Source organism: Xenopus laevis, chromosome 3S (assembly GCF_017654675.1).
Source record: "Xenopus laevis strain J_2021 chromosome 3S, Xenopus_laevis_v10.1, whole genome shotgun sequence".
In the NCBI taxonomy this organism is placed as follows: Eukaryota; Metazoa; Chordata; class Amphibia; order Anura; family Pipidae; genus Xenopus; species Xenopus laevis.
Window position 1 is genome coordinate 4,795,304 of NC_054376.1, and position 24,888 is coordinate 4,820,191.

At 44.9% G+C, this 24,888-nt stretch overlaps 1 protein-coding gene and 1 non-coding gene across 6 annotated transcripts; one reads left to right on the forward strand and one right to left on the reverse strand.

The window, feature by feature from the left end:
- Positions 1-412: 412 nt before the first annotated feature.
- On the reverse strand, positions 413-632 carry LOC121402302. The gene has a single exon (XR_005966728.1). It is a non-coding gene; the product is annotated as a small nucleolar RNA U3 (small nucleolar RNA).
- Positions 633-4,858: 4,226 nt separating this feature from the next.
- On the forward strand, positions 4,859-23,850 carry LOC108712252 (protein mono-ADP-ribosyltransferase PARP12). Of its 5 annotated transcripts, none has more exons than XM_041587902.1 (14): positions 4,859-5,245; positions 8,049-8,184; positions 10,041-10,386; positions 12,848-13,781; positions 13,842-14,053; positions 15,039-15,137; positions 15,337-15,460; positions 15,990-16,152; positions 16,340-16,460; positions 17,156-17,252; positions 20,355-20,445; positions 20,537-20,664; positions 20,828-20,979; positions 22,999-23,850. In XM_041587902.1, the coding sequence occupies exons 1-14, from the start codon at positions 4,959-4,961 to the stop codon at positions 23,286-23,288; spliced, it is 3,180 nt and encodes a 1,059-aa protein (XP_041443836.1). In that variant the 5' UTR covers positions 4,859-4,958; the 3' UTR covers positions 23,289-23,850. The 5 variants fall into 5 exon arrangements, with proteins under 5 accessions (XP_041443836.1, XP_041443837.1, XP_041443839.1 ...); XM_041587903.1 differs by having other exon boundaries at positions 12,848-13,760; positions 13,881-14,053; XM_041587905.1 differs by having other exon boundaries at positions 12,848-13,580; positions 13,941-14,053.
- Positions 23,851-24,888: the final 1,038 nt, after the last annotated feature.

The following is a 24,888-nucleotide window of genomic DNA, read 5'->3' on the forward strand; positions in this document are numbered from 1 at the left end:
GTGTCGCTAGATGGAGACTGCTGATTATTCATTGTTTCTTAAATCCCCCGGACCCCCACAGTGGTGTAACTTGGGACCCACTGCACAATAACCCGATAAAGAAAAAATTCTTGTGTTTTTTTTTTTAGGAAGTCTTAATGTCGCTCTGATTGCTGAGAGCAAGGTCATTCTAACAAGCTGTAGTGATAATACTTGTACTTATAATAATTCAGAATTATGTGTCAGGGCCACAGTTACTGCAACTTGTCCTTTTTTTTTTTTTAGCTGTTTGTTCAGCAGCTATCTGGTTGCTAGCATCCAACACCCTAGCAACCAGACAGTGGTGTAAATATGAAACAAAACAGGAAACAGCAGAGTAGAAAATAACATTGTAGCAATCACAAATTTTCTATTTTTGAACAAGTATTAAGAAACCACTCAGCTTGTGTTCTCTCCCTCCATCTCCCCAATAATAAAGGGGAGCAGAACGTTCATCAATAGCAAACAGCAGCCACAATGAAGCAGCACTGAGAGCTCACTTCACGCTCAGGAGAGAACACTGACGCTCTTCCTCGTGGTTTGTGAGTTCAGACACTTTCGAGCACATTTCACCAGGTACAACCTATAGAAATGATCCCTGAAAGTATAGTCTTACTGATACACTGGAACAAGCGCCCGTCGGGCTGTGCGTGAAAATCTTTCTTTTCTTTTAGTGGAAAGGAATCTCCCAGCATGCACCAGGACACAGCTATTCACTATACCAAGCCTCACTAAAGCGCAGCACCAGCTCATACCAGATATACAAATATAATAATAAATATCTTTTTCATAGAAAAGCATCAAAAATGTAGCTGATTTGCATATTCCAACCCCTGTGCTGTTTGTGTACAGGCAGGGAGAGCCTGTGGGCGGAGTTACAGGGGGTTGACTAGGAGACGGTGACTAAGGGTGATCTATTTTTAACTGTGACACAACATATTCGCCGCATTGTGATGTCACATGGGGACTGTATAGAAAAAGGCCGGGGCAGAGGAGAAAGGAAACGAATATTTGCACATACAGTACATAGATGTTTTTCTTGAAGGGACACAGTACTCCTTTTGGGTTCTGCCCAAGGTTTTTGGAGTCCTGCAGCGGATCAGGAACCTGCAGATTACCTGCATACAGGGCCGGAGTGGGCCCGGCGGGACAACGGGGAAAAACCCGATGGGTCCCTGGCCCATGTGGGCCCCGCCGGTCCAGTTCCGCACGATGCCAAGGTTTCTTAATGCTATAACCTTCCTTTGTCGGAAGTTGCAGCAAAAACACTGTGCGCGCCCGCGAATGTGCACACAAGTGTTGTGCTGGTTCAACTGGGGGGGCCCCCAGTCCGAACCTGCCTGCAATAAAATGCGGTACCCTGTGGGTTGCAGGTAGAAGTTTTGGGAGCGGGTATAGACGCGGGTCCAGGGCCGGAACTAGGAGAAGGCAGAAGAGGCACGTGCCTAGTGGCGGGGTGCCAGGCACCGTACCTCTTCTGTGCCTTGCGCCTAGTTCAGCCGCTTCTTTTCCCGCCTGTAGCAGCAATCGCTGTCTTCCTAGACAGGCACTCTTCTGCGCACGCGCATGCACGATCGGCTTGTGTGCTTGATTGCCTGTGCGCGCACTTCAGAAGGGGGCGATGTAGTCGGTCGGGTTGCTTTGGGCGCCTGGTCCGGCACTGTGCGGGTCGGCGGTTCTTCTGATTTGTGGGTCAGGTCGCAGGTATTCTCAATAGCAAGTTTTACTCTTTTTCTGATCACGCCTACTTCATATGATGTCACTACCGGTTTACAATGACAGCACTTCCTGATTCTTGATGGTCAGCAGGTCGCAGGTCCGGGTTGCGAATAAGATACTTGCGGGTTGTGTAGAGGGTCCAGTCGGGTAAATATGCAGGTTGCGAATCGAGGGTTTAACAATGTGGTTCTACTCTACTCTGGGGGAAGTTCAGCGGAACACAAGTGAAGGAGAATCTGAAGACAACCCTAACTCCCCCTAACTTTGGAGAAGGTGGGCCCACCGGCTCTTGATGCCTTCTGAACCTTTGGCTTGGGGGTTGATGAGTGTTTTGGAACCCCTGCACCAGGGTCAGACTGGGCCGACGGACACCAGGAAAAAACCTGGTGGGCCCCAGCCCTCATTGGCCCCTGCCGGCCCAGACTGCTCCCCCAGCTGCCTCAGAAAAGTTATTGATGTTGCCACGTCGTGTCTTTTGGCATTGGTGTTACTTCTTTTACACACGTGTGCGCAAACAGAGTTTTAGTGGAGGCGGTCAGTGGGCTGGAGGTCAGGAGGGGTCCCCGGGACTGCTGGGAGGGGGGCCCTGTGACAGCAGCCCCCCTGGGCCCTGGGCCCCCTAGTCCGACCCTGCCCTGCACTTTAGGGTGATGGATGAAAGCATGACCGAAAAATTTTAAAATCATACATATGTGCAAATATCGGTGGGACCACAAAAAAAAAACCCCTAAACATAAAATCAGGGGAAGGACATGCCCCAAGACTAATTATAATCCAATCTTCCGAGTCCGTAGCAAGGGGAGAACCAACAAAGGGGTCGGGGAGGTGCGCTCCTTGAGACCACCGGACGCTTGTATTCGATTCCGATGTTCATCTTTATTGGACACTAATAAAACTCAGCTTGACGCGTTTGACGTCTCACACTTATTTATAGGCATAAAAACTTCGATTCATGTGATACAAAGAGAAGGACTGGACCTCTCCCTTTCCAGGTGATGAATCATTCCCATGTCTACGTGCACCTCGTATATTTGTACAAAAAACCCTACCCTAATCTTTTTCTCTGGCAAGGAATTCAAAAACTATAACAAACTAATAATGAAGACCATCGGAAAAGTTGCTTAGAACTGGCCATTCTATTACATAGTAAAAGTTAACTTAAAGATGAACCACCCATTTAAAGGGGTTGTTTGCCATCATACACTTTCTTCAGTTCAGCTGGTTTAAGATAGATTACCAGAAATAAACACTTTTTTCAATCACTTTACCGTTCTTCTAATACTGAAGTGTAAGTCTCGGGGAGATTGTTGCCCCGCAGAAGAGGCGATTAGTCGCCAGGCGACTAAATCTCCCTGAATCTGCCCGTGTGCTTGAGGCCTTAATGTTGCAAAATTGTAAGAGTTCAAAGGCTGCGCCTGAATTACTGAGCTGTCAGACTCAAACACCAGAAACACAGACATTAAACTTTAAATTTAGATTTTGGAAAAAAACGGTAAAAAAATTAAAGATGGAAAGTGATTGAAAAAAGTCTTTGTTTATGGAGAACAATCTGAAAACAACTGAATTGAAAAAGTGTTTGGAAGGTGGACAACCCCTTTAATATCCTAATTCAGCTCCCTCGGTCTGTGTCTGCAGTTTATCTGATTGTCTATGGGGCCCTCCGGCAGACTTGCCTGTAGATATGTGGCCTGATATTGAGGATTGGGCAAATATATTGCGTTTTATTGGGTATTGGGCAGATATGTGGCCTGGTATTGGGTATTGGGCAGAGATGTGGCCTAGTATTGGGCAGATATGTGGCCTTGTATTGGGTATTGGGCAGATATGTGGCCTGGTATTGAGTATTGGGCAGATATGTGGCTTGGTATTGGGCAGATATGTGGCCTAGTATTGGGTATTGGGCAGATATGTGGCCTGGTATTGGGCAGATATGTGGCCTAGTATTGGGTATTGGGCAGATATGTGGCCTGGTATTGAGTATTGGGCAGATATGTGGCCTGGTATTGAGTATTGGGCAGATATGTAGCCTGGTATTGAGTATTGGGCAGATATGTGGCCTGGTATTGGGCAGATATGTGGCCTGGTATTGAGTATTGGGCAGATATGTAGCCTGGTATTGAGTATTGGGCAGATATGTGGCCTGGTATTGGGCAGATATGTGGCCTGGTATTGAGTATTGGGCAGATATGTGGCCTGGTATTGAGTATTGGGCAGATATGTGGCCTGGTATTGGGCAGATATGTGGCCTGGTATTGAGTATTGGGCAGATATGTAGCCTGGTATTGGGTATTGGGCAGATATGTGGCCTGGTATTGGGTATTGGGCAGATATGTGGCCTGGTATTGGGCAGATATGTGGCCTGGTATTGGGTATTGGGCAGATATGTGGCCTGGTATTGGGTATTGGGCAGATATGTGGCCTGGTATTGGGCAGATATGTGGCCTGGTATTGAGTATTGGGCAGATATGTGGCCTGGTATTGGGCAGATATGTGGCCTGGTATTGAGTATTGGGCAGATATATGGCCTGGTATTGGGTATTGGGCAGATATGTGGCCTGGTATTGGGTATTGGGCAGATATGTGGCCTGGTATTGAGTATTGGGCAGATATGTGGCCTGGTATTGGGTATTGGGCAGATATGTGGCCTGGTATTGGGCAGATATGTGGCCTAGTATTGGGTATTGGGCAGATATGTGGCCTGGTATTGAGTATTGGGCAGATATGTGGCCTGGTATTGAGTATTGGGCAGATATATGGCCTGGTATTGGGTATTGGGCAGATATGTGGCCTGGTATTGGGTATTGGGCAGATATGTGGCCTGGTATTGGGTATTGGGCAGATTTAACTGCATTGACTTGTTGGTCATTGTTGCTGTCGGTGTGATCCTCATATGATGCACAAGGGGGGGTAGAGTAGCTCAAAACAATAGAGACTTCTTGCCCGACCCCCTCCCCGACCCCCAGCTCACACATCACATAACATTAGGGCACAGTAACCCCCAGTATATAAAACTCTGTGTCATATAAAGACTCACAATATCATTGTCCCATTGGCACCGGAATTTAATGGGTTTAGAATTATTTTTCTATTTCCGTGCGCGAGGGAATAAACCTGTCAGGCCCCGCCCCCTGTTTCAGTTTCGTTTCTCGCCCTGGCCGGACCCAGTAGAAGGCGCTCGGGAGACTAAAGGCGGCGCAGGTTTCCTCGGTATCAGCAGAGCCATGTCCGACCCCAGCGTCAGCTCCTTCCTCATCAACCTCCTGTGTAACCATGAGGGTCGCCTGCGCCGCTCCCAACTGGGCGACCTCCTGCAACTGCCGCCCGAACAGATCGATCAGATTCTCCAAGAGGAGCCGCTTCGCTTCTCGGTATCGGACGATCTGGTTCTGGCCCGGACTTCCCTGCGCATCTGTCCCCGGTACCTGAAAGACGAAGAAGAAGAGGAGCCGTGCGACAAGCTGCATCTTTGTCGCCGCTACTTGCTGGGAAAATGCTGGACCTCCAGGAGGTGAGTCACTGGGGCAGTAAGTGGCCAGAGTAAAGTGCTAGTAACTGCCAATTCTACCCACAGCAAGTGATGTGTATCTGTTACTATTGAGAGTAAGTTGGCAAATGTAAAAATAACAGGAATGGGCTGATTAGAAGATAGTAAAGGGTTAATCATTTAATTTCCACATTAACAGCTGTGCTGAATCAAGTACTTACAAGGGTTAGTAATGGGCTAGTAATGGGCTAGTAGTACTTAGAGTAAAGAAGTGTTCAGGCTCAATGCTTTTTTCTACATACTATGTATCTAACAGGTATCCTCAGTGGATGTACAATATGATACAGCCCCAGCCCCTTTATTTGGGAGTTTTACTTTGAAAGCAGCAAGTAAGTTGCGAGTTGAACTTAGTCCCTTTGTAAAATGTATAATGAAGCAATAGAGTTTGTCATAATTCAGATGCAAGTTTGAGTGTAGGACTGGCCAGATATGGGATGAGTGGGACGTAGTTGTTCAGCTTAAATATATTGTAATATATGGACAAACAATCCCTGTTTTGTTTAAAGGGTAAGGCATTTTTCAGTAGCAGTAGCACAAATGTCTCTGTCTTAAATATATTGATAATGGGTTGAGTGCAGAGGAATCTTGTATTTTTCCCCCTTTCCCCCTTTCCCCTGTTTGTTACAGCCTCAGTCCCTTCCCAGAGACTATTATCCACTGTTACTATAGGCACCATCTCTCCCTACTATACCTGCTATCCCACAGTCACACTCCCTTCCCAGAGACTATTATCCACTGTTACTATAGACACCATCTCTCCCTACTATACCTGCTATCCCACAGTCACACTCCCTTCCCAGAGACTATTATCTACTGTTACTATAGGCACCATCTCTCCCTACTATACCTGCTATCCCACAGTCACACTCCCTTCCCAGAGACTATTATCCACTGTTACTATAGACACCATCTCTCCCTACTATACCTGCTATCCCGCAGTCACACTCCCTTCCCAGAGACTATTATCCACTGTTACTATAGACACCATCTCTCCCTACTATACCTGCTATCCCACAGTCACACTCCCTTCCCAGAGACTATTATCCACTGTTACTATAGACACATCTCTCCCTACTATACCTGCTATCCCACAGTCACACTCCCTTCCCAGAGACTATTATCCACTGTTACTATAGACACCATCTCTCCCTACTATACCTGCTATCCCACAGTCACACTCCCTTCCCAGAGACTATTATCCACTGTTACTATAGGCACCATCTCTCCCTACTATACCTGCTATCCCACAGTCACACTCCCTTCCCAGAGACTATTATCCACTGTTACTATAGACACCATCTCTCCCTACTATACCTGCTATCCCACAGTCACACTCCCTTCCCAGAGACTATTATCCACTGTTACTATAGGCACTATCTCTCCCTACTATACCTGCTACCCCACAGTCACACTCCCTTCCCAGAGACTATTATCCACTGTTACTATAGGCACCATCTCTCCCTACTATACCTGCTACCCCACAGTCACACTCCCTTCCCAGAGACTATTATCCCACTGTTACTATAGACACCATCTCTCCCTACTATACCTGCTATCCCACAGTCACACTCCCTTCCCAGAGACTATTATCCACTGTTACTATAGACACCATCTCTCCCTACTATACCTGCTATCCCACAGTCACACTCCCTTCCCAGAGACTATTATCCACTGTTACTATAGACACCATCTCTCCCTACTATACCTGCTATCCCACAGTCACACTCCCTTCCCAGAGACTATTATCCCACTGTTACTATAGACACATCTCTCCCTACTATACCTGCTATCCCACAGTCACACTCCCTTCCCAGAGACTATTATCCACTGTTACTATAGACACATCTCTCCCTACTATACCTGCTATCCCACAGTCACACTCCCTTCCCAGAGACTATTATCCACTGTTACTATAGACACCATCTCTCCCTACTATACCTGCTATCCCACAGTCACACTCCCTTCCCAGAGACTATTATCCACTGTTACTATAGACACCATCTCTCCCTACTATAACTACTATCCCACAGTCACACTCCCTTCCCAGAGACTATTATCCACTGTTACTATAGACACCATCTCTCCCTACTATACTGCTATCCTACAGTCACACTCCCTTCCCAGAGACTATTATCCACTGTTACTATAGGCACCATCTCTCCCTACTATACCTGCTATCCCACAGTCACACTCCCTTCCCAGATGATAGTATACCATTAGGATTGTATAGCATGGTGTGAGTAGGCCAATTGGTGCCTTCCTCGCTCCTTTTATAAACAGTGTATATTTGTAGAGCTCCTTGTCTATCTTTGAACAAACAAACAAATTCGAAGCAGCAGCAAATCATTACCAGGGGCTTCTCAGTGGACTGGTCAAGTTGTATCAGCTTTTCATCTGCTGTTTAGAACCAGAAGTGACCAGACAAGTAAAACTGGTTTAATTGTTTTGTTTTGTGTCAGAAAAAGCACAACCCATAGATATTTCCTGATTAAATCCTAGGCAGTAACAGTATGTGCATCACAAGCCCCTATTCATTGCACTCATGTGAAATAAGGGGGTTATAGTTCCACTCCTCATATACAGACACCAGAGGCCTAACATGAATATTCAGTCTGTCTCAGCCTTTTGGTACTTCCAGTATTTCTCAGCATGATAAAGAAGTAGTAAATTCTCATTCTGTTGACAAGATGATTGATTATTGTGTTTTTTCCCTTTGCTGCTGGTTTTACTCAGTTAGTACTGAAATGGGTTTCTCTTCTTCTCTCAGGGCTCACTGCAAGTTTTCTCACGACACCGACTCAGAACATAACAAGGCCGTGCTGAAAGCGCACGAGAATTATGGATTTAATGATGATGGGCTGAAAGTCCTTCTTCTACAGAATGATCATTCACTTCTGCCTGAGGTAAGAGAACTGGAGGACGAATTTGCAAATAATGAACAAAATTCATACTCAACATCTATCAGCTCTATATGGTGTAACTTACCTGTGACTTTCTGACCCACGAGATATCGTGATAGTGGAAACCCCATTGTAAGCAGCAGTCCTACCCTGTTTTATGGCAGCTGAGATTCTAGCTATCTGTATAACAGAGCATTCTGTCCCAGTGGCTGCACAGATCCTATCTGATCCCCATTGTAAGCAGCAGTCCTGTCCTGCTTTATGGCAGCTGAGATTCTAGCTATCTGTATAACAGAACATTCTGTCCCAGTGGCTGCACAGATCCTATCTGATCCCCATTGTAAGCAGCAGTCCTACCCTGCTTTATGGCAGCTGAGATTCTAGCTATCTGTATAACAGAACATTCTGTCCCAGTGGCTGCACAGATCCTATCTGATCCCCATTGTAAGCAGCAGTCCTGTCCTGCTTTATGGCAGCTGAGATTCTAGCTATCTGTATAACAGGACATTCTGTCCCAGTGGCTGCACAGATCCTATCTGATCCCCATTGTAAGCAGCAGTCCTGTCCTGCTTTATGGCAGCTGAGATTCTAGCTATCTGTATAACAGAACATTCTGTCCCAGTGGCTGCACAGATCCTATCTGATCCCCATTGTAAGCAGCAGTCCTGTCCTGCTTTATGGCAGCTGAGATTCTAGCTATCTGTATAACAGAACATTCTGTCCCAGTGGCTGCACAGATCCTATCTGATCCCCATTGTAAGCAGCAGTCCTGTCCTGCTTTATGGCAGCTGAGATTCTAGCTATCTGTATAACAGAACATTCTGTCCCAGTGGCTGCACAGATCCTATCTGATCCCCATTGTAAGCAGCAGTCCTGTCCTGCTTTATGGCAGCTGAGATTCTAGCTATCTGTATAACAGAACATTCTGTCCCAGTGGCTGCACAGATCCTATCTGATCCCCATTGTAAGCAGCAGTCCTACCCTGCTTTATGGCAGCTGAGATTCTAGCTATCTGTATAACAGAACATTCTGTCCCAGTGGCTGCACAGATCCTATCTGATCCCCATTGTAAGCAGCAGTCCTGTCCTGCTTTATGGCAGCTGAGATTCTAGCTATCTGTATAACAGGACATTCTGTCCCAGTGGCTGCACAGATCCTATCTGATCCCCATTGTAAGCAGCAGTCCTGTCCTGCTTTATGGCAGCTGAGATTCTAGCTATCTGTATAACAGAACATTCTGTCCCAGTGGCTGCACAGATCCTATCTGATCCCCATTGTAAGCAGCAGTCCTGTCCTGCTTTATGGCAGCTGAGATTCTAGCTATCTGTATAACAGAACATTCTGTCCCAGTGCCTGCACAGATCCTATCCAGTCCTGTCCTGCTTTATGGAGAATAATGTGCTTATCTAAATTGTTGACGGGGAATAGCTTCTGTTGGGAATATCTCACCCAGCGTTTTGAGCTTGTAGAGCATTTATATTTATGACAGTTGCAAGATAAACATCATTATCTGGACTATAATGCAGGGAACAAAGTCCAACGACTGCTTCTTGTATGAGTCACATTTATGAAATGCGAGTAACTTGCTCTCCGTTGTATCGTCATTATAATACAATGAATACCCGGGACTTTACATTGTTACAGAACATACAAGCTGGGCCTACTCATACTCACACTCATACTCACACTCAGGAGGGAGTGATTGGAGGCTTTAGGAACAGCCTGATTGGTGGGTTTTCATAACTGTGACCATAATCATATATTTCCCCTTTCACTAATAAACGCACAATTATATTATGTTTTATTGCAAGGGATAAAGCGCATAATAAAACTTATGGCTTGTTTTTTTTTCTCTTTAGGTGTGTTTAAAATATCTGCATGCCAGTTGTGACCGAGAAAACGGCTGCTCTCGGCTCCATGTCTGCGGTTATTTCACTCGTGGCGAGTGCAGCCGGCAAAACTGCAGACACTCCCACTGCCTCCTGGAATCCAGCGTAGACTATATAAAGAAGCAGAGCTGCCGTTCCCTTGTGTCCATTGAAAACTTCCAGATGCTTTGTGTTATCAAGTGCAACGAGGCGGTCAATATGCGGAAGGCGCAGGCTAAAGATGGAGAACAGTGTGGCCCCTCGGGAGCACGGAGAGGCAGAGGCAGGGGACGGGGGCGGGGGCGGGGCAAAACCCAGAAAATGCGAGGCAGGCCAGGTACTGGTTAACTTTACTCGTAATTTATGGATCTATATTTTGGTCATATATATATATATATTATAGAAAAGGGTATTGTGAAATTTAAAAGGTATATTATTCCTTACAATACATGAGTGATACTCAGAGTTCCCTGTATAACTCAGCCTGCAGCCTTGTGTCTTTATATGGTCACAGAACAACCCCTCAGTGACTTCTAATATCCTTATCATTTACAGTAGGGGGTACATTATCCCTTATAATACATGAGTGATACTCAGAGTTCCCTGTATAACTCAGCCTGCAGCCTTGTGCCTTTATATGGTCACAGAACAACCCCTCAGTGACTTCTAATATCCTTATCATTTACAGTAGGGGGTACATTATCCCTTATAATACATGAGTGATACTCAGAGTTCCCTGTATAACTCAGCCTGCAGCCTTGTGCCTTTATATGGTCACAGAACAACCCCTCAGTGACTTCTAATATCCTTATCATTTACAGTAGGGGGTACATTATCCCTTATAATACATGAGTGATACTCAGAGTTCCCTGTATAACTCAGCCTGCAGACTTGTGTCTTTATATGGTCACAGAACAACCCCTCAGTGACTTCTAATATCCTTATCATTTACAGTAGGGGGTACATTATCCCTTATAATACATGAGTGATACTCAGAGTTCCCTGTATAACTCAGCCTGCAGACTTGTGTCTTTATATGGTCACAGAACAACCCCTCAGTGACTTCTAATATCCTTATCATTTACAATAGGGGGTACATTATCCCTTATAATACATGAGTGATACTCAGAGTTCCCTGTATAACTCAGCCTGCAGCCTTGTGCCTTTATATGGTCACAGAACAACCCCTCAGTGACTTCTAATATCCTTATCATTTACAGTAGGGGGTACATTATCCCTTATATTCTGTGATGTTACAGTTAGATATTAAGACAAGTTACTCAATGTCCGTGCACATTAGTTGGGACTATAATTTATTACTTAATACAGCCAATGCAAAGTGATTTATAACAATATTGCGGTGCCGCACTTTGCCAGTGATTTTGAGTTTCCTTTAAAAATGAGTTTGGCTTCAATGTTGACGTTGTGTTTTTAAATCCGTGTATCTTTATTTATATTGTCATTCTTACCAACTTCCTGATACACAGTCCTGGGTTTTATAAGTCTATATCTGATTCCTGATACAATGCAGCAGCAGCAGCTGATTAACTGAGACATTTATCCAGTTGGGGCAAAGTACAAAATACGGGCACAGTTCACCTTTATTTTATTTTGCACTTTGCACCCGGCCGTCCACTCTTATTTCTCTTCTACTTGGCAGCACCATGTTCATAAAGGACAAATGAGTGAGGCACATAGACTCGGGGTTTGACTGGGTCTATCATAGGCTTTGAGTAAGATGCCCAATAGGCACGAAACGCGTTAGGCCTTCACCCGAATTGTCCTAATTAATGTATTTGAACTTTTAAACCACTTTTTGGTTTACTGCTCATAGTAGTGATGGGCGAATTTCTCCCGTGAAAAATTAGTGGAAAAATCATGAAATCGGAAAGTTTCCCGAAAAAATTGTGAAATTCTGACATTTTCCTGAAAAAATTGTGAAAATCTGACATTTCCACGAAAAAATCGTGAAAAACTGTCATTTTCATGAAAAATCTTGAAAATCGGAAATTGACGCCCGCGTCCAAGCTGATGCTTGCGTTAAAGTCAAAATTTCCATCAAATTCGCAAAATTTATTCACCAGCGGAGAAACTAGGAAATTTGCCGCAAATTCGTGCCAACAAATTTTATTTTTACGTTTCTATGGCTGACAATGGGCCAAGTGTCTATTGGGCAGATCTGAAGACCCTGTTGGTTGATGACCAAGTTGGCCTGGTTCTTGTCCAATAGGTTTCCATTGGGCGCATTATTTTACGTGATCGTTGTCCCCCCCCCCGGGCTGCTATGTTTGACTTTTAGTTTTATGAATGTGCGGTTTGACTTTTCCTTTGTTATAATGACGTCCTCTGATGTCACAATGCACCGATTATAAGGATATCGTTTATAATATGAATCACCGAAGAATGTTGTCCAACTGGAAATTCTGCTATAGCTCAATATAATATCAAGTACAAATAGGCCTCTCCTATTCATATTCCAGTCTGTTATTCATATCAATGCATGGTCGCTAGGGTAATTCGGACCCTAGCAACCAGATCGCTGAAATCGCAAACTCTAGAGCTGCTAAATAACTCAACAACCACAAATAATAACAATGAAAACCAACTGCAAATTGTCTGAGTTTCCCTCTCTACGTCGTAAACGTTAACTCAAAAGTGAACAACCCCTTTAAAAATATACCAGGTATGTCTATGTTCAGAGAAATGATAAGATGAGCAATATTATTATTATTAGGGGGTTTATCTCCATAGATGGTTTGATCACATATAAATGACTCCGTAATTTCTGCATTTATTAGGGCACCGTCTCGCTAGAGGGTCCAGAAGCCAAAGTACCCCAGGGAGGGGTGACAGTCGGTGCAGTACACCCGATGAATTAGATGGTGATGATGATGATGGAGTATTTGATCCACATTCGGGAGACAAACAAGATGAATTTGCGCCAATGTCATCTGCTGTGTCTATGACATTTTTCTCAACATGCCAGCCCACCCCATATCCACTACTCGAAATACCACCGAGAACAAGATCACTGAATATAAATGATTTACCAATATACAGTGGGCAGAAAGTCAACAGCAGTCAGGAAAACTATGTCCCGGCTGCTTCCGTATTGAAGACACAGAAAACCAAATCTGCGGTCATCCCTCCAAATAACCACAGACTCACCAACACTGTGACTGTGCAGCAGAAGCTCAACTCTAACATCATCAGTCCAAACAGCCATGTGGCTCCATTCCCCACATCTACTACTGAACGGAAATACAACTCCACCACCAGCATACTTGGCATGTACACAACCCCTACTACCACATCAGTGGAGAAGATCAACTACACCACCACCAATCCTGGCATGTCTGCAACCATTGGCTCTACATCTGTGGCACAGAAAGTCAACTCTACTACCACTGGCATGTCTGCAACCACTAGTTATACATATGGAGTCAACACGACCACCACTAATCCTAGCATCTCTGCAACCACTGGCTCTACATCTGTGGCGCAAAAGGTCAACTCTACTACCACTGGCATGTCTGCAACCACTAGTTCTACATCTGTGGCACAGAAAGTCAACTCTACTACCACTGGCATGTCTGCAACCACTAGTCCTACATCTGTGGCACAGAAAGTCAACTCTACTGCCACTGGCATGTCTGCAACCTCTAGTTCTACATCTGGAGTTAACCCCACCACCACCACCAATCCTAGCATGTCTGCAACCAATGGCTCTACATCTGTGGCACAGAAAGTCAACTCTACTACCATTGGCATGTCTGCAACCACTGGCTCTACATCTGTGGCACAGAAAGTCAACTCTACTACCATTGGCATGTCTGCAACCACTGGCTCTACATCTGTGGCGCAAAAGGTCAACTCTACTACCACTGGCATGTCTGCAACCACTAGTTCTACATCTGTGGCACAGAAAGTCAACTCTACTACCACTGGCATGTCTGCAACCACTAGTTATACATATGGAGTCAGCTCTACTACCAGCAGTCCAGGTATGTACATAAATACTGGTGCTACAGCATTCATTTTGGGCAGCACTACATCCCTAAACAAGCACGGTGCAACCCTCTTGTTGTCTTGGGCTACGTGGGCACGGCCTGTGCAAATGTTTGGCTGTGAGGACTGTTGCAAAAACAAATATTTGATTTTTTTTTTTTTTTATGCGTTTAAGCTCAGGTTGCCTTTCCTTGCTATAATCACTTACTCCCTAAGGGCAGAGACACACGCTCAGATTCGAGGAGAATAGTCGCCCGGCGACAAATCTCCTCTTCTTTGGGGCGACTAATCTCCCACAAACTGCCTTTCCAACGTCTAGAATGTAAATCGCCGTCGGGATGGCACTCGGATCGTTACGTTCTCCAAAGTCGACAGAAGTTTCCTCATGAGGCAGGGGAAGGCAGTTCCGGAAGATTAGTCGCCCAGAAGAAGAGGCGATTTGTCGCCGGCCGATTAAGCTCCCCGAATCTGACTGCGTGTCTCTGCCCTTACTACTAAGCACAGGAGCTAAGGTTGTGAACAAGTTACAGTGGTCGATTGTTATATTCGATCGGGCCAAACAGACGGCATATGAGGAGTCTCACACGGGATGCCCACCTTACTATCGTTTGTCATTCCTAGTCTTCAAATGTGCCCAACCCGAACCGACCAATATTGGCGGTGTCGGGGGGGCCTCCATCTTCTGCACATGTTTAGGCTTTGTTACCATCGCCAAAACGAATGCTAAGAAGTTGCAACAACACAGCTTCTCACAGCCTGCAACAGCGGCAAATTGCTGCAGAACATGTTTTTTAGGTTGGGTAGCGGGGAGACCAGTAGGAAGACCATGGAAGGGGAGAGCAGTCTGTAAATTAAGATACAATGTAAAATTGGCGATGTTCTGCAAAATGCATTGTAGCATGATTGCTACTTGTGACATCACTACAAACTTCAAAACTCCTTATTATCTCAATTGAGCCATTTATTTCTTTTTTTCCACAGTGAATTTGCCTGTTTACATTACTAAGAAGGAACCCGACCGGCCTGTTGAATATAGTGAGATCTGTCTCCATCACATCTGGAAGTACTGCAGGCTTGGGAGTAAGTGACGTCACTTTGCGTTCCTGCATGACCACTTATACTGTTATATGTAGACACTAGTTCAGTGGTAAGGTGCTGCGGCTGAATACAACTACCAGCAGCCACTAGCAGGCTTACAGTTGTAGTTCAACAATAGCTGGGAGGGACCTTTCTATCTTATTGTTTAAGGGAAATATCTTGTATCTCTGCTGTGTTACAGACAAATGCAGTGAGATGCATTATCATTTGCCCTACCGCTGGCAGGAGAAACTGGACAACAAGTGGCAAGACGCTACCAGCATGGATGCAATGGAGAGGGCATTCTGCCAACCGAAGAACGACAGGTAGACTTTTATCCCACGGGCTGTTCACCTTAAAATGAACTTTTAGCTTCATATTCTGAGACAAGTTGCAATTGGGTTTCAATTTTTATTATTTGTGGTTTCTGAGTTATTTAGCTTTTTACTCAGCAGCTCTCCAGTTTGCAATGTCAGAAATCTGGTTGCTAGGGCCCAAATTACCCTAGCAACCATGCACTGTTTTGAATGAGAGCCTGGAATATAAATAGGGGAGGGCCTGGAGAGAAAGATGAGTAATAAAAAGTAGCAATAACAATATATTTTTAGCCTTACAGAGCGTTTGATTTTTTTTAGATGGGGTCAGTGACCCCTGTTTGAAAGCGTTAAAGAGTTAGACGAAGAAGGCGAATCATTTAAAAAACTATAAAAAAAAAAGAACAAATGAAGCCCAATTGAAAAATTAGCCAGTCTGTAACATACTAAAGGTTAACGTAAAGGTGAACCAGCCCATTAAGCAGAGGTTGTGTGTGTACATTGTACAGGAAATGGCATTTCCTATCTCTGACCTTTGCAGTTACTTTGGGATCAGTTTTGCAACAATGACCTATGGGCCGATACAAATCCGCCGATTGTCCACACCTTCATCAGCCACGAGATCCCCTGAGTTTGTCCTGACCACGGAGTGGATCTGGTACTGGCAGGATGAACTGGGAACATGGATTGAGTATGGAAAATCCGTAAGTAAGAAGGGTGGGACTTCACTGGTCAATAGAATAGTCTCATATGTTCCAATGAGAAGAACTGTGGGTCCTCCAGCCTCTTGGGAATCTTCTTTGCCCCCAAGTCTGGCATCATGGCCTTATGGCTAAGGCTAAACCCGGAGTGAGTTCTTACCAACTGATCCGATTTGTCTCCTTTCCACAGAACACAAAGCAGGTGAGCGCCTCAATAACCTCACTGGACCTGGAGTCCATCTATCTTGCTGATCCGAAATCCGTGGTTCCGTTCCAGGCTGGAGGTCAAAGCTATGAAATCAGTTTCAATGGTGAGGAGTGTGTTCCACCCCAGGAACTTTTTCCTGTTCAAGAGACACTGCCGGAATCACTTTAAAAGGGGATCTAAATCCAGCCAAGCTTTCTTTAAAGGAGAAGTAGACCTTTAAAATACGCAAATGTAAAATTGATGAAATTGCCATTCTAATCACTTTTGTTATTTACACTCATTATTTATTTTCTTTTTATTCCAAGATATTAAGGGATACATGTGCTGTTAATGTGAATGAATTTTGTTCCAACAGCGCCACCTGCTGGTCAGTTTCTGACCAGTCTGACCACCAAGTAGTCAAGGAAGTTGTCAGAAACCTTTCTCACATCTTTCCTAAGCAGAAGAACATCAGAGCAGCCTCTTTCTTTCTCCTGACAACTTCCTTGACTACTTGGTGGTCAGACTGGTCAGAAACTGACCAGCAGGTGGCGCTTTTGGAACAAAATGCATTCACATTAAAGAAAATAAATAATGAATGTAATTGACAAAACTGCTTAGAATAGCACTCATTAATTTTACATTCACTTATATTATAGGTTTACTTATCCTTTAACCTTGATATTTTAATTTTTAGTCCAGCAACAACTGGTAGCATTGTGCAGCGTAGCACGGCAGGGTTTTGTTCCCCTTTAAGTTGATTTTTGGATTGTCTGTTGCCTATTAGTTGTCTGAAAGGGAAACCCGTCTGTCTTGTAGACATGATTCAGAAAAATATTGCGTACATGACTCAGAAGCGAATCCGCCGGAGACCGAAGTACCAGTCGTGTGAAGATGTGCAGAAACTCCGGGGGACGTAAGTACCGTAAATGGGGGGATTGGAGTGATGTCCCCATTGTTTACCCCCCCCCTCCAAGATCCAAATAACAGCCCTAACGGTGGTCATACACAGCCACTTCACCAATAATCAGATAACGTTGTGTATGGCCTCCTTTGGGGCTGTTATTTGGATCATGGAGGGGCAGATCTGGACCCCATTTGGCAACTCAAGTGCTGAGCGGAATGGGGCTGGGGCAATCTCTAGCATTTATAAAGACGACATCAATTCTGAAAGCTTTATCTGCCCTTGAATCTGTATATCAGTTGTAATTATGCCAAACAACCAACAGGAAGCGCTGTGCCCAAACTGTCATTTCTCCTGGCACCCAGAACATGTCACTGCCACGTGTATTGCAACTGTCAAGCTAATAAGGATTGTTTTGGGGTTTTTTTGTTAGTAAGGACGTCTGTTGGTAAAAAGCTGTAATTACACCTGAACTGACAAGGGAACAGTGACAACTATTGGTTGCAAGGCCTCACTACAAGTGTGTTGTACAGTTATTTTGGGGAAGGGGGGGCAGTGGCACCTGTTAGTTTCTAACAATAATTGCAGTAAGTGAGCTTGTAGTATAGAGAAAGCTGTGTCCTGAGCAACTGGTTAGTTCCTCTTCACTTCTTTTACAGTTTGCATTTAATACTACAATTTATCAGCTGTTGTTGAACTACATTTTATGAAGCAGCCGCAAGGGGCTACAGATCTTATTCCTCTATACAGGGGACTATTATCCACTGTTACTTTAGGCACCATCTCTCCCTACTATACCTGCTATCCCACAGTCACACTCCCTTCCCAGAGACTATTATCCACTGTTACTATAGGCACCATCTCTCCCTACTATACCTGCTATCCCACAGTCACACTCCCTTCCCAGAGACTATTATCCACTGTTACTATAGGCACCATCTCTCCCTGCTATACCTGCTATCCCACAGTCACACTCCCTTCCCAGAGACTATTATCCACTGTTACTATAGGCACCATCTCTCCCTACTATACCTGCTATCCTACAGTCACACTCCCTTCCCAGAGACTATTATCCACTGTTACTATAGGCACCATCTCTCCCTACTATACCTGCTATCCTACAGTCACACTCCCTTCCCAGAGACTATTATCCACTGTTACTATAGGCACCATCTCTCCCTACTATACCTGCTATCCCACAGTCACACTCCCTTCCCAGAGACTATTATCCACTGTTACTATAGGCACCATCTCTCCCTACTATACCTGCTATCCCACAGTCCACACTCCCTTTCCCAGAGACTATTATCCACTGTTACTATAGGCACCATCTCTCCCTACTATACCTGCTATCCTACAGTCACACTCCCTTCCCAGAGACTATTATCCACTGTTACTATAGGCAGCCATCTCTCCCTACTATACCTGCTATCCACAGTCACACTCCCTTCCCAGAGACTATTATCCACTGTTACTATAGACACATCTCTCCCTACTATAGCCTGCTATCTCACAGTCACACTCCCTTCCCAGAGGACTATTATCCACTGTTACTATAGACACCATCTCTCCCCTACTATACCTGCTATCCCACAGTCACACTCCCTTCCCAGAGACTATTATCCACTGTTACTATAGCACCATCTCTCCCTGCTATACCTGATATCCCACAGTCACACTCCCTTCCCAGAGACTATTATCCACTGTTACTATAGGCACCATCTCTCCCTACTATACCTGCTATCCTACAGTCACACTCCCTTCCCAGAGACTATTATCCCACTGTTACTATAGACACCATCTCTCCCTACTATACCTGCTATCCCACAGTCACACTCCCTTCCCAGAGACTATTATCCACTGTTACTATAGGCACCATCTCTCCCTACTATACCTGCTATCCCACAGTCACACTCCCTTCCCAGAGACTATTATCCACTGTTACTATAGACACATCTCTCCCTACTATACCTGCTATCTCACAGTCACACTCCCTTCCCAGAGACTATTATCCACTGTTACTATAGACACCATCTCTCCCTACTATACCTGCTATCCCACAGTCACACTCCCTTCCCAGAGACTATTATCCACTGTTACTATAGGCACCATCTCTCCCTGCTATACCTGATATCCCACAGTCACACTCCCTTCCCAGAGACTATTATCCACTGTTACTATAGGCACCATCTCTCCCTACTATACCTGCTATCCTACAGTCACACTCCCTTCCCAGAGACTATTATCCCACTGTTACTATAGACACCATCTCTCCCTACTATACCTGCTATCCCACAGTCACACTCCCTTCCCAGAGACTATTATCCACTGTTACTATAGACACCATCTCTCCCTACTATACCTGCTATCCTACAGTCACACTCCCTTCCCAGAGACTATTATCCACTGTTACTATAGGTACCATCTCTCCCTACTATATCTGCTATCCCACAGTTATACTCCCTTCCCAGAGACTATTATCCACTGTTACTATAGGCACCATCTCTCCCTACTATACCTGCTATCCCACAGTCACACTCCCTTCCCAGAGACTATTATCCACTGTTACTATAGACACATCTCTCCCTATTATACCTGCTATCCCACAGTCACACTCCCTTCCCAGAGACTATTATCCACTGTTACTATAGGCACCATCTCTCCCTGCTATACCTGATATCCCACAGTCACACTCCCTTCCCAGAGACTATTATCCACTGTTACTATAGGCACCATCTCTCCCTACTATACCTGCTATCCTACAGTCACACTCCCTTCCCAGAGACTATTATCCCACTGTTACTATAGACACCATCTCTCCCTACTATACCTGCTATCCCACAGTCACACTCCCTTCCCAGAGACTATTATCCACTGTTACTATAGACACATCTCTCCCTACTATACCTGCTATCCCACAGTTACACTATTATCACACTGTTACTATTGACACCAAGTCTTTTTTAATCCACATAATTCCGCACTATAAAATATAAACATGTTCCATTATTAACATCTGTAATATAGTAATAAATTATATTTGTGAGAGATAGGGAATAAGTGGAATTAAAAAATTGATTTTTAATTTAATTCCCTGTGTCTTTATTTTTGCAGGATAAAAGAAATACCAAGCAGTTCTCCTCTAAGGAATGGAAATTACCCATCAGATTGGGACACCTCGGCCCTGCCTGAGATCGGATATAAGGTATTTCTGAATTTCTTTAATTTGGGCTAAATTTATAATATAGATAATATAATATAGATATTGATATAATACTTTATGTTGCTCCGCACAGTTGGTGCCCGTCCCTGAGTCTTCCCCTGAGTACACGCGGGTCCTTGGCCTCTTTAATAGAACCATGTCTGGCCAAACAGTGAAGATCCAGCGCATCCAGAACAAGTCTCTCTGGGAGGTCTACCAGTGGTACGTACCCCCCACCCCTCTTGTCAACCTGTCCAGCATAAGTCAGCCCCCCAAAAAAAGATGGATTTGTGGTAGATGTGGCTCCTTGGGAGGTTCTAAGCACTTTGGGAGTACTGCCACCAAAGCCGAGCCTTCTCAATATATCTCTATCCTCTTTTCTTAGGCAAAAGGTTCAGATGCAAAAAGTGAACCCAGGAAAGGGAGTGAACGAGAAGCAGCTCTTCCACGGGACCCACCCGTCTCACCGAATTGCCATCTGCCACCATAACTTTGACTGGCGAGTGTGTGGCACTAACGGAACCGTATATGGTCAAGGTAGGCTTTGCGCCAACACTGGAGGAATTAAAGGGGATATAAACCATCCACCAAGTGTTGCTCGACACAAATGCTGCTGGACTACACAGGGCCCACATCAAAAATCACGGGGTCCGGTAGAGCAAAATTACTTGGACCCCCTGGTCCCAGCCTGCAAGCCCCACCACAGATGCCACCCACCCTACACCACAATAGAACGTCCAAAATGGTAACCCCCTCACTCACAAGTTGGTGGTCAAGGCCCCCCTCTACAAGTTAAAAAATAAATCATTGGTGGCTAGGGCCCCCCCTCTAAGTAAAAACAAAAAAAACATTGGCGCCAAAGCTAACCATAATTTTTCTTTTTTTTTTATTGGTGGCCAGGGTCCCACATAAAAGTTTAAAAAAAAAAAAAAACATTGGTGGTCAGGGGCCCCATAGAACATGTAAGAAAAAAATGGTGGTCAGGGATTTAAGTTTTTTTAAAAAAAACAACAACACATTGGTGTTCAGTGGAACTTACCCGTCGGTTCTTCTTCGGTTTCTTTGTCTCCTTTCGAGGTTTGGGGGTCTTTTCGCAGCTTCGGCTATTTTTGTGGCTTCGGGTCTTTTCGCGGCTTCGGGCCTTCAGCTTCAGCTCCTTTCTTGGCTTCTGGTCATTTCGTAGCTTCTTTGGGTCTTCAACTTCGGCTCCTTTTGTGGTTTCTGGTCTTTTCGTGGCTTCGGGTCTTCAGCTTCGGCTTCTTATGTGGCTTCGGATCTTTTTGCGGCTTCGGGTCTTCAGCTTCGGCTCCTTTTGTGGCTTCGGATCTTTTCGCGGCTTCGGGTCTTCAGCTTTGGCTCTGTTTGTGACTTTGGGTCTTTTCGTAGCTTCGGGTCTTCAGCTTCTTTTGTGGTTTCGGGTCTTCAACTTCTGCTCCGTTTGTGACTTTGGGTCTTTTCGTGGCTTCGGGTCTTCAGCTTCTTTTGTGGCTTCAGGTCTTCAGCTTCTGCTCTGTTTGTGACTTTGGGTCTTTTCGTGGCTTCGGGTCTTCAGCTTCTTTTGTGGCTTCGGGTCTTCAGCTTCTGCTCTGTTTGTGACTTTGGGTCTTTTCGTGGCTTCGGGTCTTCAGCTTCTTTTGTGGCTTCGGGTCTTCAGCTTCTTTTGTGGCTTCGGGTCTTCAGCTTCTGATCTGTTTGTGACTTTGGGTCTTTTCGTGGCTTCGGGTCTTCAGCTTCTTTTGTGGCTTCGGGTCTTCAGCTTCTTTTGTGGCTTCGGGTCTTCAGCTTCTGCTCCGTTTGTGACTTTGGGGTCTTTTCGTGGCTTCGGGTCTTCAGCTTCTTTTGTGGCTTCGGGTCTTCAGCTTCTGCTCCGTTTGTGACTTTGGGTCTTTTCGTGGCTTCGGGTCTTCAGCTTCTTTTGTGGCTTCGGGTCTTCAGCTTCTGCTCCGTTTGTGACTTTGGGTCTTTTCGTGGCTTCGGGTCTTCAGCTTCTTTTGTGGCTTCGGGTCTTCAGCTTCTGCTCTGTTTGTGACTTTGGGTCTTTTCGTGGCTTCGGGTCTTCAGCTTCTTTTGTGGCTTCGGGTCTTCAGCTTCTGCTCAGTTTGTGACTTTGGGTCTTTTCGTGGCTTCGGGTCTTCAGCTTCTTTTGTGGCTTCGGGTCTTCAGCTTCTTTTGTGGCTTCGGGTCTTTTCTCAGCTTCGGGTCTTCAGATTCGGCCCCTTTCATGGCTTCTAGTCTTTTCGTAGCTTCAGGTCTTTTTGTGGCTTTGGGTCTTTTCGTGGCTTTGGCTCCAATCGCAGCTTTGGTTCTTTGGCTCTTTCTGGACTTCAGCTCTTTCGGAGGGGCATCACTTCAGCGCTGTAAGGGGGCCCAGCTAATTTCGAAAAGTGCAGCACAGCTGGGGGCCCCTTTAGACCAGGGCCCAGTACAAATGTACTCCTTAAGGGCGACCCTGGGACTACAAGTCCCACCATTCCTCAGTGCATTATCCAGGCTAAAGCATGATGGGAACCTTCAGTCACCCTTCCTCTCATTAACATTTCTTTCTGTTCTCTGCAGGGAGTTATTTTGCCAGGGACGCCTCCTACTCCCATAACTACTCGGTCACATCGACAGGCAAGAATATGATGTTTGTGGCGCGGGTGCTGGTGGGAGACTACGTGACGGGTAACTCCACCCTGAAACGGCCGCCCATGAAACCCGGCAGCTCCACCCAATGCTATGACAGTTGTGTGGATACTTTGCTCAATCCTTCTATCTTTGTGGTGTTTGAAAAGCATCAGATCTATCCAGAATATCTCCTGGAGTATGAACCAAAGAAAGAGGAAAAGTCCTGCTGTATCAGTTAAAAGAACCTCAGGCTCTGGACCCTCAGACTTTCAATGTTATAAACGTGTCCAGCGTCAGCAGAGCAAATATCTGGAAATGTGAAAAAAAAAAAATAAATAAATACCCAGGGCTAAAATTCAGGGATTCAAAATTCTTAGGAAAAACAATGATAAACCAGTCAAACAAATAATCCGTTCAGAATAAATTGCAATAGTTTTCAAGGAATTGGCAGTTGGTACTAGACCCAAGACTCGCCCTCCAACCCCTGGTGCTGCTTATACTTTCTGCCTTAAAGCCTATGACCCTGCAGTTTGTAGAATATTGACCAGGGTTGCAAGGCTGCAGTTCCCAGCATGCTTCATGCATTAACAATATGCTGGGAGTTGTAGTCCAACAGTGATCGGTTACCCTGCGATTGAGCAGAACTTTCATGACCCCTTTTTAAAAAGCTGGCAATTTACAATAAAGGCACTTTATGACCATACGTAAAGAAAAGGCAGATTTGGGGGGCGCCTTTGCCATTTTCTTCCTCACGTCAAAATCTGTTTACTGTGTATATTCATATTAAAGTATTCTCTGTAATGTCTGTAATTGTTTTCACATAATAAATGCTAAATGGTGTCCAGAATGCTTGGGGGGTTCTGGATAAGGGGTCTACATTTTCTAGTAATAATCACCAGGCCTGTGAGTGCACCATTGGTTCATGCTCTTGCCATTGAGCAATGTTGCTTTAAGGTTACAACCTTGATTTTGTAGAACTACAGCTCCCAGCATGCCCTAACCATTGATAATATATGGGCGTATGCTGGGACTCTAAGGCCTTGGGTGTGGGTTGCTGCAATAACATATCTGTGCCACATTATATTGTGGGAGAAAAGCTGGATGAGAACGTTTTGTTCAGATAAAACCATGTTCCTTCCACCAAATCCTATCCAAATTCTTTTTCCAGTTCTGGGAACTTAGACTGGCGAATTCTTTTGCCCAAGCTCCTTGTGATCCAGTTCTCTCCATCTGTCCAAAGAAAAGCAGCAAGTGCTCAGAGTATGATCAATGAACATCAACCCTGGGAAAAAATCCAAGAATTCCCTCACATTCAACAAGAGAACATTTTTTCCATGTCCAACTCCACTTCACTGAGTCAAACATCCCCACCTTTTTTCACCCAAAGAAGGGTTTGTACCCCAAAATGTGTGCATTTTCTTAGAGATACATCAAATTACACCAAGGGCACAGACTAATAACATCCTACCTGATTCCCATTGTAAGCAGCAGTCCTGTCCTGCTTTATGGCAGCTGAGATTCTAGCTATCTGTATAACAGAATATTCTGTCCCAGTGGCTGCACAGATCCTATCTGATCCCCATTGTAAGCAGCAGTCCTGTCCTGCTTTATGGCAGCTGAGATTCTAGCTATCTGTATAACAGAACATTCTGTCCCAGTGGCTGCACAGATCCTATCTGATCCCTATTATTAATATTATTGTAGGATTATTGGCCCATACAGTAGTAAGTGTAATATGATTACCTTTTAAATTATATAAGTTTCTGATTTCTGGATATAACAGAAACCTGCCCTCACACTAATTAGAAATGCATTAGAAAATAAAACAGAAATTATAAG

What these genes read in the sequence shown, in the direction of transcription:
- LOC108712252 (XM_041587901.1), top strand. Translation starts at nt 4,959, where the DNA reads ATGTCCGACCCCAGCGTCAGCTCCTTCCTCATCAACCTCCTGTGTAAC. An exon ending in AAATGCTGGACCTCCAGGAG is followed by an intron (nt 5,246 to 8,048) that starts GTGAGTCACTGG and finishes TTCTTCTCTCAG; the next exon opens with GGCTCACTGCAAGTTTTCTC. An exon ending in ATCATTCACTTCTGCCTGAG is followed by an intron (nt 8,185 to 10,040) that starts GTAAGAGAACTG and finishes TTTTCTCTTTAG; the next exon opens with GTGTGTTTAAAATATCTGCA.